The 17,529-nt window shown below is 35.5% G+C and overlaps 1 protein-coding gene across 1 annotated transcript in view; it reads right to left on the bottom strand.

Annotated features, from left to right (window-relative positions):
• The window catches only part of LOC129265470 (ryanodine receptor-like), a 47,610-nt gene that overhangs the window by 18,568 nt on the left and 11,513 nt on the right, over positions 1 to 17,529 (bottom strand). Inside the window, exon 3 of the mRNA XM_064101372.1 lies at positions 9,758 to 9,856. Coding sequence (XP_063957442.1) covers positions 9,758 to 9,856 — 99 coding nt within the window. The remainder of the gene's footprint in view (positions 1 to 9,757; positions 9,857 to 17,529) is intronic.

Raw genomic sequence — 17,529 nt, 5'->3', positions numbered from 1 at the left:
CCCCTTCTGTTTTTTTTCTTCTTCTCCTTATCCCTTTCACCTCCTCCTTCTCCTCTTCTTCTTCTTCTTCCGCTTCTTCACATTCTCTTTCTTGTTCTACTTCTTTTTTCTCATCATCTCCTCCTCATCCTCACTTTTTTTAACATCACTGTAAGTGAAAAACAGAGAAAACATGTCATTCAATACTTATGGTCTACTATGGAATACTTCTTACTCTTAATACCCATTAGGCAGAATATAATGCATGGCAAAAGATGATAAATTCTGGGCAATTTTGATCAAGTGATTTCACTCTTGAGACAATATTAGTATTACCTAAATAACTGCATAAATAATGACGCTGATTTGTTGCATCCACTATACAGTTTCTCTGAAATGGTCAATTGTCTCTATGCATGGTGGATACTTTTACGGTTACGGTCCGTAATTCCAAAGCTTCGTTATTCTGAAGGTTCATAATTCTGAATCACCTAAATTGCCTATACGTCGATGTTCCTTACTCTGAAATCGAAACAGTGTTCATTAATCCAAACATTTGTGGCGATATTCCGAAGATTCGTAATTCTGAAAGTTTGTTAATCCGAAAACGAAAAAAATTAAATTATCATCTGTGTGAAGTCGTTGTGTGTTTTGTAGTAATTAGGTTGAGCAAGGCCTTTTTGAAGTGATTTCTGATTATGATAAGACATATATTTAGGCTTTATTTTTATGCGAGAGACCTTAGCGAGCGAGCGAGCAGTTTGGAAAAATGTTCATGTCTGAAGTTGTAAAACCCGCTTTTGATCAATTTTGGCGCTAGTTACTGTTAAAAGGGCATCCTTGCGAGATGTAATACGATATGAAAAGGAATTTTTTTGTAATCATGAAAAATATGTGTATCTATAACTGAAGAATTAACATTCGACACAAGCTGAAATTTTAAATATACTGACAAGAAAAGGAACTTGTGAAGGACTGCATTTAGTGACACACGAATAGGATACATATTTCACCAATCGAATAATGCTAGCGCAAATCGCTAAGGTAATGACGCGAGCGTGAAGCACGAGCCATACATTTTGTGATATTCTAACCTAAATTGTATTATGTTGTACTTCAAAAATGGTATTTCATTTCGAAAAAGGGCACATTTCATTTTGAAAAACGGGCATTTTTTTTTCCTGCAGAGAATTTCTTTTATGGGGGGCATCGTAACCAGGGGTGTTTACATACAAAGTATTCTTTCAAAGGGGTGATCATAGGCTTATGAGCTATATGACCTTCGATTACTTAAGTTTGAAATGCCTACAGCAATTCATATATGTGGATTTGATTTTGCATTTGCTTTAATTCGATATCAAACATGATATGTTTATTCCGCTCAATAGAAAATATAACAATTAAGAGGAATGTACGAAAGTTGGTGTGGTTTATGATGTCAGACAAATAAAATTCCTCAAAATGCCAAGGTAGCACCCATCAAATTCTTAATATGCACACCCTAACCTTGACCTTTACAAAAAAATGTATATAAATTTTTGGTATTTAAATCATGATATGTTCCTTATTTTATGTATTACTTACATTTGTAACTAAATTTGACATTCTATGACCTTAAATGACCTTTAACTGACATACATGTTTTAAATGCCCAGTGAACAATATTTTTCATTTGATTTTTCATTAGTTTTCATTTGATACCAAACATGACATGTTCATTTCGTAAAATATGAAAGTCATATTTAAGAGGTATGTAAAAAAGTGGACATGGCCTATGACATCAATTGAAAAAAAAGCCCAAGGGTGCCCAAGTGGAACCCATCCGATTCTTGAAGCAGACACCCCATACTACAACTTTCAGCAAAAAATTGCATACATATACCCAACTTGACGGTCATGTTGTGGTTATACTTTAAGACTAATGTGTATGGAACTAAATACGAACGGTAAGAACCTGATTTCATTTTCGGACTAACAAACCTTCGGCTTAATGAACTTACTTCATTTTCGGATTAGTGAACGCTCGGAATAACAAATCTTATTTCGTTTTTGGAATAACAAACATAGTTTCGTTTTCGGACTTACGAACCTTCGGATTAAGGGACCTTATTTAGTTTTTGGACTAACGAACCATATTTCGTTTTTGGATTAACTAACCTTCAGAAAAGCAAACTTTATTTCATTTTCAGACTAACGAACCTTTTGAATAACGGAACGTAACCCACTTTCCCTGGGACAATATTAATATCGACAAAGGCAGGGGTAAGAGCCTCCCTCAGCCCTTTCGCAAATTATTAAACTTAGCCTCTCCTTTTGGATCCATGTTTACAATTCAGGAAATTCTTAAATTCCTATTGATGAAATCATCCTATGTTCTGTATGCTCCCACCCTGACTGGCCCCTGACTATGCTTCAGTTGCATATCAGGTTTGCGTACTGTTACATGAAAATGTGGGTGGTTCCTTTTTTCTCACTTTCAGGCATATAATAAGCAACCCTTTTGGAAAAACTTCAGTTCAACTAAACCCATAGTCGGATCTAAAGACAACAATAAACTGGGGGGAAAAAATCTGATAATTTCATTACTACAAGAGAGGTACATTCTACATGCCACTATCTGTTCTATTGCAAAATGAATTCATATTTTGAATGGAATTACGTCAATTACCCACCTAAAGGTGATAACATTAATTATAGTGTGTAGTAATAGTAATGATATGGCAACCATTTCATGACCCTGTACTTCATCTAAACATCAAATTTGTAGGCTACATTTATATAATTCATTCTAGAATGTAATAAATGCTGAATCTCGTTTCATTACGTCTTCACAAAACTGGTTTTTCATTGCTCCTAATATTTGTTTCTTTTAATAACTTTCACGACCGTCATCACGTCATCAATGCAAGACTAAACACCTGTCTCTGCTTTCATGGCATCAAGTAGCATTCTTGTTGATATCTTTGGAACTCCTTCTAGAAGGCAATGAATGTTCATCTTTCTCATTAATTCCCAAAGTGTAATACCGTAGAATACGATTTCTACATTTGAGTCTCTTCCCCAAACACCGTACATATCATATCTTCCTCTCTCTTTCCCCTATCCCCACCAACCCTTTCTCTATCACTCTCTCACTTTCCTTCTCTCTCTATCCCTCCTTTCCTTTTTCTCGAACACTCTTTCCCCTTTCACTTTCTCTAATCTCTCATTTGTCATATTGCCTGTTTAGAATTTCTCTCTTCCTTAATTGAGCATGATCACAATACTTTATATTTGCTGTCTCTATCAACATCAACATCTACACTACCCTTCCCCCTCCCTTCCTCCCCCTCTTACTCCTCCGCCTCCCCCTTTCATCATCCCCCTCTCCCTCACTCTGCTCCTCTTTCATAACAGAAAAAAAGGCACAAGAGTGAAATGAAAGCCACCCTCCATACAAGCTTGGCTGGCTGTGTTGAATCACACATCATTTCATGTGTAATCAATACGCCTGGCATTTTACTCAGAATAGACACCAAGCATGCCGCAAACCTCACCGAACTGTTTGAAATCTCACACAAAAGGCATATATTTCCACATCTTGATCCAAATCTGAAGGGGATTGTTACACACATCAGAGAATGCAGACCATTCAACACTCAAATCTCAATATCATCTTCTTTGCTGGGATTGAGATGTTCTAGACTTCATCATCTTGCTTCATCTTGAAAGATTATGACTGAAACTATTAAACCTCTATCGAATAACAAACAGGTTCGTGTCAATAGAATTCAGGATCAATGTTATATGAAAACTCTAGAAATAAAAAAAAATTCCTTTTCGGTAATAAATAAAAGCAGAAAAACTTCATGATGATATTCATCATGTTGAATATTATAAGTACTATTACAACAATAACAGTAATGTGCAATCTCTGGAGAGGGAAGCTGTCAAATGAGGGAAATTTCATCAATAGGTCTCTTGACAAAATGACATTGCTGACCAAAATATTTTTTGTATTAAAAGAAGCATACACATTTTTTTTTCAAAATGTAAAAAAAAATGATTAAAGTACTCTGGGTATTTCATGAACATCATGTCTTTTAAATGCACATAATAACAATGTTAATCAAAATATTTGTAAAAAATGTGTACACTATGTTTGCTGAATAGAAAATATGAAATAAGAAAATACACTAACAATGAAAAAGAAAAGAAAATGATACTGCCAATAGAACTGTCTGTAATAATAAATGCATAATTTTGTACAATATATAAAGTAAAAGAAAATTGGAGATGGACAATGAATTCTATTTCATAAGCATATATTCTTCAAGAGATCCTTACAAAATCAACCATCCACTTTAGCTCTGCTAAAACAGTGCTATAGGGTAATGGCCTCCAATTATTCTGCTATTCTACTCAGGAAATAGAAATAGAGGGTATCAAGATACTAAATGAAATCATTTCATTTATCAAACAGTCTTCATGCCCCTCTCACCGAGACGTCCTCTTGAAGAAATGGATCGATATTTAACTGATGATCTTCCCCTAGACATTAAGGACGAGTTCAGACGAATAAATAAACGACTCCAACGAAAGGTCAGTCGTCTATGCCGCAGAGCGAGGCCCCGGAGAATGGTGTTTACCCGAATGGGTTGGGCGCAAAAACCAAAGTCTTGTAACACGGCCTGATGGATGTCCCTCTAATGGCAATTTAATGTCTGGAAAATTAATTTGTACATGGTCTTGCCGCTTTTCAACCATATCCTCCTTGATCCAGGATAGTGGTAGCGAGGGGCGAGTGGGAATGGGGGTCGGAATGGGAGATGGATGAGAGGAAGTGGTAGATTGAGGAATGGAGGAATGATGGGATGGCTAGATTGATATAAAGGTAAATGAAGGATAGGGAATGGAGGAATGATGGGATGGCTAGATTGATATAAAGGTAAATGAAGGATAGGGAATTGAGGAATGATGGGATGGCTAGATTGATATAAAGGTAAATGAAGGATAGGGAATGGAGGAATGATGGGATGGCTAGATTGAGATAAATGTAAATGAAGGATAGGGAATGGAGGAATGATGGGATGGCTAGATTGATATAAATGTAAATGAAGGATAGGGAATGGAGGAATGATGGGATGGCTAGATTGATATAAAGGTAAATGAAGGATAGGGAATGGAGGAATGATGGGATGGCTAGATTGATATAAAGGTAAATGAAGGATAGGGAATGGAGGAATGATGGGATGGCTAGATTTATATAAAGGTAAATGAAGGATAGGGAATGGATGAATGATGGGATGGCTAGATTGATATAAAGGTAAATGAAGGATAGGGAATGGAGGAATGATGGGATGGCTAGATTGATATAAAGGTAAATGAAGGATAGGGAATGGAGGAATGATGGGATGGCTAGAGTGATATCAAGGTAAATGAAGGATAGGGAATTGAGGAAGGATGGGATGGCTAGATTGAGATAAATGTAAATGAAGGATAGCGAATTGAGGAATGATGGGATGGCTAGATTGAGATAAATGTAAATGAAGGATATGGAATGGAGGAATGATGGGATGGCTAGATTTATATAAATATAAATGAAGGATAGGGAATGGAGGAATGATGGGATGGCTAGATTGATATAAAGGTAAATGAAGGATAGGGAATGGAGGAATGATGGGATGGCTAGATTGATATAAATGTAAATGAAGGATAGGAATGGAGCAATGATGGGATGGCTAGAGTGATATAAAGGTAAATAAAGGATAGGGAATGGAGGAATGATGGGATGGCTAGATTGATATAAAGGTAAATGAAGGATAGGGAATGGAGGAATGCTGGGATGGCTAGAGTGATATCAAGGTAAATGAAGGATAGGGAATGGAGGAATGATGGGATGGCTAGATTGATATCAATGTAAATGAAGGATAGGAATGGAGCAATGATGGGATGGCTAGAGTGATATAAAGGTAAATAAAGGATAGGGAATGGAGGAATGATGGGATGGCTAGATTTATATCAATGTAAATGAAGGATAGGAATGGAGCAATGCTGGGATGGCTAGAGTGATATAAAGGTAAATAAAGGATAGGGAATGGAGGAATGATGGGATGGCTAGATTGATATAAAGGTAAATGAAGGATAGGGAATGGAGGAATGATGGGATGGCTAGATTGATATAAATGTAAATGAAGGATAGGAATGGAGCAATGATGGGATGGCTAGAGTGATATAAAGGTAAATAAAGGATAGGGAATGGAGGAATGATGGGATGGCTAGATTGATATAAAGGTAAATGAAGGATAGGGAATGGAGGAATGCTGGGATGGCTAGAGTGATATCAAGGTAAATGAAGGATAGGGAATGGAGGAATGATGGGATGGCTAGATTGATATCAATGTAAATGAAGGATAGGAATGGAGCAATGATGGGATGGCTAGAGTGATATAAAGGTAAATAAAGGATAGGGAATGGAGGAATGATGGGATGGCTAGAGTGATATAAATGTAAATGAAGGATAGGGAATGGAGGAATGATGGGATGGCTAGATTGATATAAAGGTAAATGAAGGATAGGGAATGGAGGAATGATGGGATGGCTAGATTGATATAAATGTAAATGAAGGATAGGGAATGGAGGAATGATGGGATGGCTAGAGTGATATAAAGGTAAATAAAGGATAGGGAATGGAGGAATGAAGGGATGGCTAGATTGATATCAAGGTAAATGAAGGATAGGGAATGGAGGAATGATGGGATGGCTAGATTGATATAAAGGTAAATGAAGGATAGGGAATGGAGGAATGATGGGATGGCTAGATTGATATAAAGGTAAATGAAGGATAGGGAATGGAGGAATGATGGGATGGCTAGATTGATATCAATGTAAATGAAGGATAGGAATGGAGGAATGCTGGGATGGCTAGAGTGATATAAAGGTAAATGAAGGATAGGGAATGGAGGAATGATGGGATGGCTAGAGTGATATCAAGGTAAATGAAGGATAGGGAATTGAGGAAGGATGGGATGGCTAGATTGATATAAAGGTAAATAAAGGATAGGGAATGGAGGAATGATGGGATGGCTAGAGTGATATCAAGGTAAATGAAGGATAGGGAATTGAGGAAGGATGGGATGGCTAGATTGAGATAAATGTAAATGAAGGATAGGGAATTGAGGAATGATGGGATGGCTAGATTTATATAAATATAAATGAAGGATAGGGAATGGAGGAATGATGGGATGGCTAGATTGATATAAAGGTAAATGAAGGATAGGGAATGGAGGAATGATGGGATGGCTAGATTGATATAAATGTAAATGAAGGATAGGAATGGAGCAATGATGGGATGGCTAGAGTGATATAAAGGTAAATAAAGGATAGGGAATGGAGGAATGATGGGATGGCTAGATTGATATAAAGGTAAATGAAGGATAGGGAATGGAGGAATGATGGGATGGCTAGATTGATATAAAGGTAAATGAAGGATAGGGAATGGAGGAATGATGGGATGGCTAGATTGATATCAAGGTAAATGAAGGATAGGGAATGGAGGAATGATGGGATGGCTAGAGTGATATCAAGGTAAATGAAGGATAGGGAATGGAGGAATGATGGGATGGCTAGATTGATATAAAGGTAAATGAAGGATAGGGAATGGAGGAATGATGGGATGGCTAGATTGATATAAAGGTAAATGAAGGATAGGGAATGGAGGAATGATGGGATGGCTAGATTGATATCAAGGTAAATGAAGGATAGGGAATGGAGGAATGATGGGATGGCTAGATTGATATCAAGGTAAATGAAGGATAGGGAATGGAGGAATGATGGGATGGCTAGATTGATATAAAGGTAAATGAAGGATAGGGAATGGAGGAATGATGGGATGGCTAGATTGATATAAATGTAAATGAAGGATAGGGAATGGAGGAATGATGGGATGGCTAGATTGATATAAAGGTAAATGAAGGATAGGGAATGGAGGAATGATGGGATGGCTAGATTGATATCAAGGTAAATGAAGGATAGGGAATGGAGGAATGATGGGATGGCTAGAGTGATATAAAGGTAAATGAAGGATAGGGAATGGAGGAATGATGGGATGGCTAGATTGATATAAAGGTAAATGAAGGATAGGGAATGGAGGAATGATGGGATGGCTAGATTGATATCAAGGTAAATGAAGGATAGGGAATGGAGGAATGCTGGGATGGCTAGATTGATATCAAGGTAAATGAAGGATAGGGAATGGAGGAATGAAGGGATGGCTAGATTGATATAGAGGTAAATGGAGGACAGGGTGGAGATCTGATCTATAGAAAGATTGGCCATTAATGTGGAAGATGTGAAGTTAGGAAAAAGAAAAATAGAGATCATAATGGGATATGCCTAAAAATGAATTTTGAGATTATTGAGAATACTGGAAAAGAGAGAAATTAAGGTAAGAAATAATGAGTATCATGATAATGCTCTAAAGACTAAAAAGGAAAATACGGGAGGAAATTATTTGTTGAGATCTTATTGAAAGAATATTAGAGAACAAGCATGAGGCATGAATAGACTTGGAAGGTGAGAAGCAAAGGTCGAGTGATTTACAGATCAGGAAAAAAGGAAAAGACAGATAAAAGCAAGAGGTGTTGCAAAGGATCTTCTTATATTACAGTGAGGGGGGAAAAAGAAAATGCATGCATGGTAGATGAAGATAGTTAAGGATTGGGATACTGAAGGATCAAGAATTCTTGATTCAAATTAAATGTATTTCAATTTACAGTTTCCCTTATGCTATATGTGTAATAGTCCTTCATCAATACTTTTTGCAAAATGTGAAGGTAAAGAATACGTAACATAGAATTAACCTAATTTTGTCATGATTAAACAGGCTCCTCCTTTGCAAATTCATTTGAAGGAAATAATTAACAATGACAGGGTTTTCCTTCAGTATCATCACTGAGATTTACCTCAATATATCCAATGAAATCCATAATAAAAGATTCTCAGTAGCAATTGCTGGTCGAAAATTGAACATGAAAATATGTTATCCTATTATTTTTAGTGCAGAACTTATTAAAAAAAATAAGTTCTACACTAAGTTTGCTACGTATTCTGGATAATTCTTTCCCCCAATTAGACAGCATCACTATACACTGGTGACTGATAGCTTACCTACATGTATATGTATGCAATGCAGAACATAACATTTTGATTTAGATTTACTGCAGATGCAAGGTTTTTTTTATTGGACTTTGGTTCTTCATGAATGTTTTTGCTGTATTTTTTTTTTCTTTTCCCTTAACATCATTTCTTGTCTATTTCGAACAATAAAATATGGATTTTCATCATTTTTTTCATGGTGTCTTCAGTAAAATTCTGTGAATTCACTATACCTCTTTTCATAAATCTTGTTGAAAAAACAAATTTGCAATTTGCAATTACAGTTTAAAGCTACTGAAATCATTGATTTGATTGGCTGATAAAACTTGTAGAATTTGTGCATTTGTTATTACAAGTCGTTATGAAACAGGAAGCAGATTTGATCAGAATCTGCATGGGTCCCGTTTCATAAAGAAAAGCACAATTTGTATAACAAGTTTACTATCGGCCAATCAAATAATGTCAGTAGCTTTAAATTTTTATTGCTAATTTGTTGTCATAGTTTTATGAAACGGGCCCCTGATGCTGTATGTATAAAATGCATAAAACAAAGGAGATATCAAACACCCTTTCAATGAAGTCCGTCCTAAGGGATCCTATACGGTCCGAAGCCGCCATTGCTCTAACCCAGGCATGAACTTACCTGATCTATTTGGTCGGTGATAACCATCTCTTGGAGAGCCCTCACAGACAACGCTTGGTCCAGGACAAACACACATATTGACAGGTCCGGGGGAATACTCTGCATTTTAAAAAAAAATCAAAGAAACCATTTGAATACGGAAGTGCAATATGATTAAAGAAGAAGAGAAAATATGCACCTAGTGATACACATAAAATTAATATAGCACATATTTATCTAACATGTAAAAAAACTAACATAACATTCTGGATCTTGTTCTGAAATAAATAATGCATAAGCAACAATTGATGATGAAATGTAATAAACATGTAGAGTCTGTGCCAACTAATTAACTATACCGGTAATTCATTCACTTCACACATTTTAGGAAAGTCAAATATATGTCAGGGGATAATTTCATGGAATTATGATGTACTCTACAACTTAACTTTCTAAAACCATTTTAACGTGGCCAAGCGATCTTCCAAACTACATCACAAGATGGTTTTCTGAAACAGTTTGGAAGACCTCTTTGACTGTTCTAATTACACATTAAACTAGTTTCCACTAAACTAGTCTTAGGAAGGTAATGAGAATGGGGTCTTAGAAACTGAGGGGTAATATTCTAGTATCAAGTTGTTATTACAGATAAATGCCAAAGCAGAAAATCACTGATAAAATTTTGAAGAAAAAAATCTGAAAAAGGAGAGTCAAAATATTATTTAAAATAAAAACGGTATTGTTTCAACATAACATGACTACATTGCCTTCTTTTCCAAACATAAAATACCTTGCCAAAAGATAAGCACGAAAGCAGCAATCAAATCCACAAACTTTGCATTTCCAGTCAAGTGCATTAATCACTCGGCTACAACTTATAAATTTCCTACCTACATGAATCTCTGAAAGTAAATTACATCCCATTATTAAACAGAACCTGTTTGCTTTTAATTCTGCAATGCAAAATCAGTGCTGATGTTCATGCACCTACTGTACATGTATTAAACAAAACATGATCAGCCTTGGCATTAAGATTTTTAAACTTAATCTATACCCTATAAATCCGGTATTCCTGACTACCACACACAGCGTGGTAGGCCATAAGTGCACATTACCCCTGGATATTCTCTGAGTGAACCTGCAACTAAACAGCTGATACTCTGCAAATTGGCAAAGTTATAAAGACTCATGATCTGTGGGATATCAAAAGTACCACGTTGCATTGCAGATGTGTAACGGGTGACATCATCCTAATTAGGGCGTAATGAATGCCTGCTACTATGGTCTGTACAGTCCTAGATCACAAATTAAGATGATTAAACTACTGCCTGAAACCTGGGGTTATTCAATTATTCAAGAAAAGCGGCATGGGTATGCATTGAAAGAAGGGAAACAATAGGAAACAAAGGTGATATCCATGGCAAGATCTATACTGATGCGTAGAAGAGATTCTCTTTGCAGTATTGAGAAGACAATGGTGCCTGTGGGGGTCTTTGACATCGTAAGAGTCACTGTAAAATTAACATACACCAAAATAAATCCTCCCTTCAGGAAATTAGAGCTATAAAGCTCTAAAACATGAGATTAAAAAAGATACAAGTAATAATATTTCACATCAATATAAGCCATCCCTGTTTGAACTCAAAATGAATATCCAAACATGTCTACCAGTGAACACATACTAACAATCATATTGATAATTCACTCACCAAATTGGTGAAGAAAAGATGATATTGATGCCTCACAAAAAGAATCCAAAATTTGCCTTTTTATTTTCAAAATCTGTATCAATTTTTTTTCTGTGATTGCATGAAATGAGTGCCTTGTTTTCAGAATATTTGTGTCAAGAAAATTGTGATTTCTTTTTAGACTGATAAGACTTCAGATTTAATATTGCTGTAAAATGTAGAAACTTATTCAACAAGAAGTGCGACCTGTCTGATCTAAATAAGTCGAAATGAGATTACACAGATGATTTCAAGAGATATACCATGATTTAAAATCAAATCCATCGCTTAGGGTTATCCTTTCAACTGAAATTTATGGTCATTTTCCACACATCTACCCACGCAAAATCATAATGAAAAGCCTTCTTACATATAAATAATTCAATCAAAATGGGGTTCATAAAAATATGACTCGAAAAAGTAGAGAGTATTATTTTCTTGCTTCTACCTAGAATATAAAAACATTTTGTGCCAAGGAAAATTGTGACTATTGAGCCTAACGATGAACTCTGACTCTCAGGGAAATTCACAGGGTAAAATATAAATGACACAAAGAAGACCTTCATTTTCTGTTGTACAACGCCTACTTAGCTTGTTGTACGCGAGCAAATGAGAGGCTGAATGTCAAACATTCGTACCATTGCTCACGTACCGTCCATAATGTACTGTTGCACGGGTCAGGAAAAGGTGACATCACTATGGATTTGACAAATTGCATGCGCTTAGTATAATTATGCAGGTGCAATACGCGTAGGGCTTACTGGAGTTACGAAATGCGCATTGCTGCTGCAGATCAGATGTCCATTTGAGGGATTTTCCTTTCGCTTTCAAAATTTTCTTTCTTCATAGAGTAACATAGGAATGAATTTGATAAATGTTTGTATTTCCGCTATCTTCTGGGGCGTTGTACAACACAAATAGCGCATAACCTTATTCGAGCAATGGTGCAACATTTCGCATTCAGTGAAAGAAAGACACTCTATATTCAACTTGGCTAACGCCTTGTTGAATAGAGCATCTTTTTTCACATTATGCGAAATCTTGCATTATCGCACTCATGCCTATTTGCTATTTGTATACTATCAGGTAGGTGTTTCATAAAACTGTTTGTAAGTTTAGAGTGACTTTAAGAACAACTAATGATCCTTTCTTGTGGTAAGTGATGTTCAATGGTGATTATTTAGCGCATAAGAAAGGTTCACCAGTCATTCTTAAAGTCGCTCTTAACTTACGAAAACAGCTATATGAAACGACCCCCAGATGTGAAATAGTATTTACACATCTTCAGTAGATAAGACCCCCACCCCCATGTATCTCTCTATGCATACTTGTCCTTCATTACAGTGTATCAATAATATCTACAATAACAACAATAATAGAAATTAATACTTATTAGCATCTATAAAAACTGGCATAGGTCTATATGTATTTGAAAAAAAATAATACAAAATACATTATCAAGTAAATTGAGTATATGTATAAAGAAAGTAAAAAGAAGGTTAAACAATTATTTTAACACTATTTATCATAGGAAAGTCTGCCCAATCATTATTCTCTTATTCTTATATTCTTTTATTTTTATTTCTATGCTTCTCCCTAACTCTTAATGTATTTGTTACTGTCTATATACCTATAGATGCTTTCTTTAAAATATTTGGATGAAATTTGATAGAATTTGGTGACTGTCTTTATCAATATCAGATTATCGTTTTGAAATCAAATATCCTGCCTTGCATTCAATTTATTTTTATTCCACACTGAAGTATTAGAACAATTCTTGTTTGTATCAATTATTGTGTATTTTTCCTCCCCAAATTATTGTTGAGGTCACTTGGACTCAGCTCTACATTTTCTCTAAAAATTTTGAAAACCCACACTTACTCTCTTGTTAAGTAAAGGATTAAACAAGAACAGTCATTTATTGGAATCAGTGCAAGTAAACTATTTAGCAACATGGACATTACTCAGATGGAGATTACTATTTTGATAGATAAATAAGACATTACGTAATCAGTTTATACTCTATCATGCTTGTAACATGTATGATACATGCGTTCGCTTTGACATGTTTTGCCGAAGCCTAGCAACTATCTCCTGACGTTTAGATCACTTTGGAATCATTAAAGATGCATGGAGGACATGATATTATCATCTTGTATGGTCATGCCATGCCGAATTCAATGTCATATGCATATGCAGGGGTGGTGAGAGTTACTATCCCCCCACACCCAATAACTCACACAAACACACACACAAATCCTTAAAAATTATGGTACAAAAAAGGCTGCTAATTATACTTTCAAAGAGCAATTGGGAAAAAAGTTTTACAAAATTACCCCTAACCCCCTCAACAAAAAGATCACCAAAGCCCCTCCCCCTGAAGGTAGTATGTTGGCTTGCAAAATTCATCTGCGGATATGGTACCTTGTAAAATTCATCTCTTTGGAACACAAATGAAATTTGATCCCCATGTAATACTAAAGTCTGAACACTGCTCTCTAATCAGAAAATGCATATTTACATCTAGTATGATGAAAGTCAACTGAAACAGTTATTCCTTGCCAAAACATTGCTTCAGCCTAAATACAGGGCATTGAAAAAAATCATCTCTGAGGAGCACAAATGAAGTTGAAATAGGAAACACATGTACATTTTTTTGTTTATATACTTATTTATTTTTTAAAGGAATTATATTTTTTTTACATATGTGCTCATGTCTTTAATCTAGGTAATACGAAAGACCAAATTACGTAAGCAACCCTACTTCAACAAACTGAAGTAAAAGCATAATATCCTGTAAACCATTGAACTGTTTCTGTCTGTCACAAAGATGCTAACACATTATCTTGATGGTAAAAAAGTCATATTTCTTTAGAGTTTTTGTATGAATGTTTGCTTGGAAGAAAAAAAAATTGTAAAATATATTTTTTAAAAATGCTTTGGTATATACCAACAAACAATGACTCAAATCAGTTCACGTCCATAAATGGCAATTTTAAGTATTTCTTTTCATTATTTCCCAGAAACAATTCTCATGCTTACCCCTCACAATCCATAATGCACACAACCCAAAGTGAAATTCTTAGCTAATTCTTCATCAACAAGATAAAGCACCCAAGGATGGATCAGCACAGTCACTCATAAGTCAAAGTGACATCTTAAATTGGAACAAGGACATGATGACTACTACCGCACCAACACACCAACATAACTGTCACACAAACAGGCACAGGCCCTTGCAAGTAACAAATATTATGTGGAACAGTGTATGAACTTGGTAACTATTATGCCATTACAGCAGCTCATCACAAGATGCAAGGATCAAAGATTTTTTTAAACTTGAAAGATAGATTTTAGTCTGCACCTCGGTACCAAGGACCTTCCTGCTTTAATAGACCTTTACAGACTCTCTCTTACTCCATCCCTCCGTCACCATCTCTCTCTCTCTCTCTTTCAATCCTCAATCTCAAGTACACTTATGGATTGCATCTGCTGCATAAAAGAGCCCATACACTAAAGGTCGTTGCTGAGGTGAAAGCGTTTGAAAGAGCTCTGACGAGGTTGGAGACTGCTTCAGCAACCAGCCAGCTTGGTCACTGATGTTAAAATAATACCTCGATGCTGATACCTCATCTCCTAATATAGACAAGGGGATATTCTTGCTAACTCCACTCTGTTTCTCTCTCTCTCTATTTCTTTCTGACTGTCTTTCTTCCTCTCTCCATTTCTCCCCACTTCCCTCCCTCACTATCTCTCACTCTTTTCTCCCCCTCTTTCTCATTGTCTTTTTCTCGGAATCTCTCCCTTCGACAGTTGTATACCTATTTCTTGACATTTTATAAACCTTTTGTAGACGTTATAATATAAATACATCTTTGAAAAAGGTGAAAAAAGCAACTTTAATTTAGAAGACAAACACTTTTAGTTTTCAAGTCTGAATGGGGTACAAGGTGAACTTTGCATCACTTGGCTCATGACCTTGGTCAGTGCATATAGATTGACAAGCACATATGAAGCGAGGACAGATATGATAAGATAAAGACTTCTCCATATACAAAACATGATGTATTCCATCATCAAACAAAAGGTTGATGCATCTGCAATGGCAATAAGCCTATCCGTATCTCATCAAAATGGAGGACTCTTCATCTTTTAAAAGAAGTAATACATTTTTTTAATATTTCAATAGTATTTTATTGATACTTTCCAATAAAACATATTATATAGATCAATAAGGATACATTCATACTTTTTGTGTTTACACATAGTAATGCATATAACAAAGTAAGTACAGGTTCGTTACATACACTTATTGCTTACGTAATATACAAGGGAGGTATAGACCTACAAAAAAAATCAACATCTTTTTTAGCAGGAATTGGAAGTAAATAGTGGCATAATACATTTCCACTTTCTTTGATGGAGATACAACAATACATGCTTTAGTTGAAATACAGTATATTATTGCAATATGGTGCACAAAGAAAAAGAAATGATGATCTCTTTTAAATATGAACACATATTCATTCATGAGGAAGTCATATCAGAATTAACAGGATGAATGATATGGTAGAGAAATATAGGAACATATAGGCCACTTGGCCTATACAATTTTCATGGAAAAAAATAACCCTCGAATGACAAATGAATGTCCAGGTTTCTTGAACATTCTCTCAGCAAAAGAGTCAACTTTAGCGCCATGAGCGTCTACTGACGGTGTGCACGCTCTACAAATATACACTATTATTATTATTATATAAAGGTCAAGTTTTGTACAATATCACATGCATGTCACTATTGGAACATAATATGTATTGCCATAAACAGAAACTCAAGCCACAAAAATGAACAATTACTAGTTATTGCATTTCAGGCTACTGTTACTCCACATTTGGAATCCAAGTACCATCAAGACTTATGGGCAGTTTATCCAAAAATAACCCAGATCTGTGAAACAATTTTTTTCGGGGTTATTTTAGTGTTTCAGGCTACTGTTACTCCACATTTGGAATCCAAGTACAATCAAGACTTACAATTTATCAAAAAATAACCCAGAACACTAAAATAACCGCCCAAAAGATGCTTCACAGTTCAAGTGGAAAGTAAAATAAAGATGAAAGATGTGAAAACATCCAGATAAATTCAGTCTCTACAAAATGAAACATGATGCACACATAATTTCTATAATGAAACACAGTCTGGCTTGCCATCATCAGCCACATTTTCTCAATTATCTTGCCACTTTCTGGTTCAGCAGACTAGACTGATCGGAACTATATGGCTCAAGATCATAGATCTGGGTTTTTTTTTTTTTTTTTTGATGGATTTCAACATAAGGTCTCAAGCTCACTTCCCCTTCTCTTGGACATCAGTATGAATGGAGTTAACAACTTTCTATGGAAGAAAGCTGCATCTTCATATTTTGGGCTGATGATGAAGAGCCATCAATATTGTGAAGCATCCTTGAAAATGAGATTGCATGTTCTCCACAATAACCAGCATGCATCTTCATTCCACACATACTTTATTCTCTATCCTTCAAACTGAAGAAGGTCGAGAAGGGTTGACATCAGTCTGCTATTGCTGAAAATAATTTATGAAAGGACTTATTCATTCAAGCACCAAAATATATAACTACCCTTCATAAAAAAGAATTTCAAATATCCCATGTGCAAGTGAAGTACAACACTCAATGGGGGTCCAAGAGCGAGTTATTCCTGAATTCTCAATGTGTTCCACATTACATGTTTCACCATTTTATATTTTTAAGAGATGCAGTCTTTTCTTTTAAGATCCTTTGAAGAGTGACTAACTTTAAAAACTTTTAGAACTGAGACCATGCAGACACAGTGCATTCAGTCTACAAATTACAGAGTGTTGGATACAGAGCCACAAACATTTCACAATTATGTTCTTGTTAATTTCAGTTACTTAGTCAATTAGTATTTTTGTACAGGATTAGCAAGAGACTTTATAGTTGATATAAATTATACACTATTTTAATCTGTCATATTACGGCCTGAGACAAAACTAGATAGATCATAGATGCTATCCAACATCACAAAA

Source organism: Lytechinus pictus, chromosome 7 (genome assembly GCF_037042905.1).
Source record: "Lytechinus pictus isolate F3 Inbred chromosome 7, Lp3.0, whole genome shotgun sequence".
NCBI classification, from domain to species: Eukaryota; Metazoa; Echinodermata; class Echinoidea; order Temnopleuroida; family Toxopneustidae; genus Lytechinus; species Lytechinus pictus.
The sequence above is the reverse complement of the archived record's forward strand: the minus strand, read 5'-3'. Positions and strand labels throughout refer to the sequence as shown.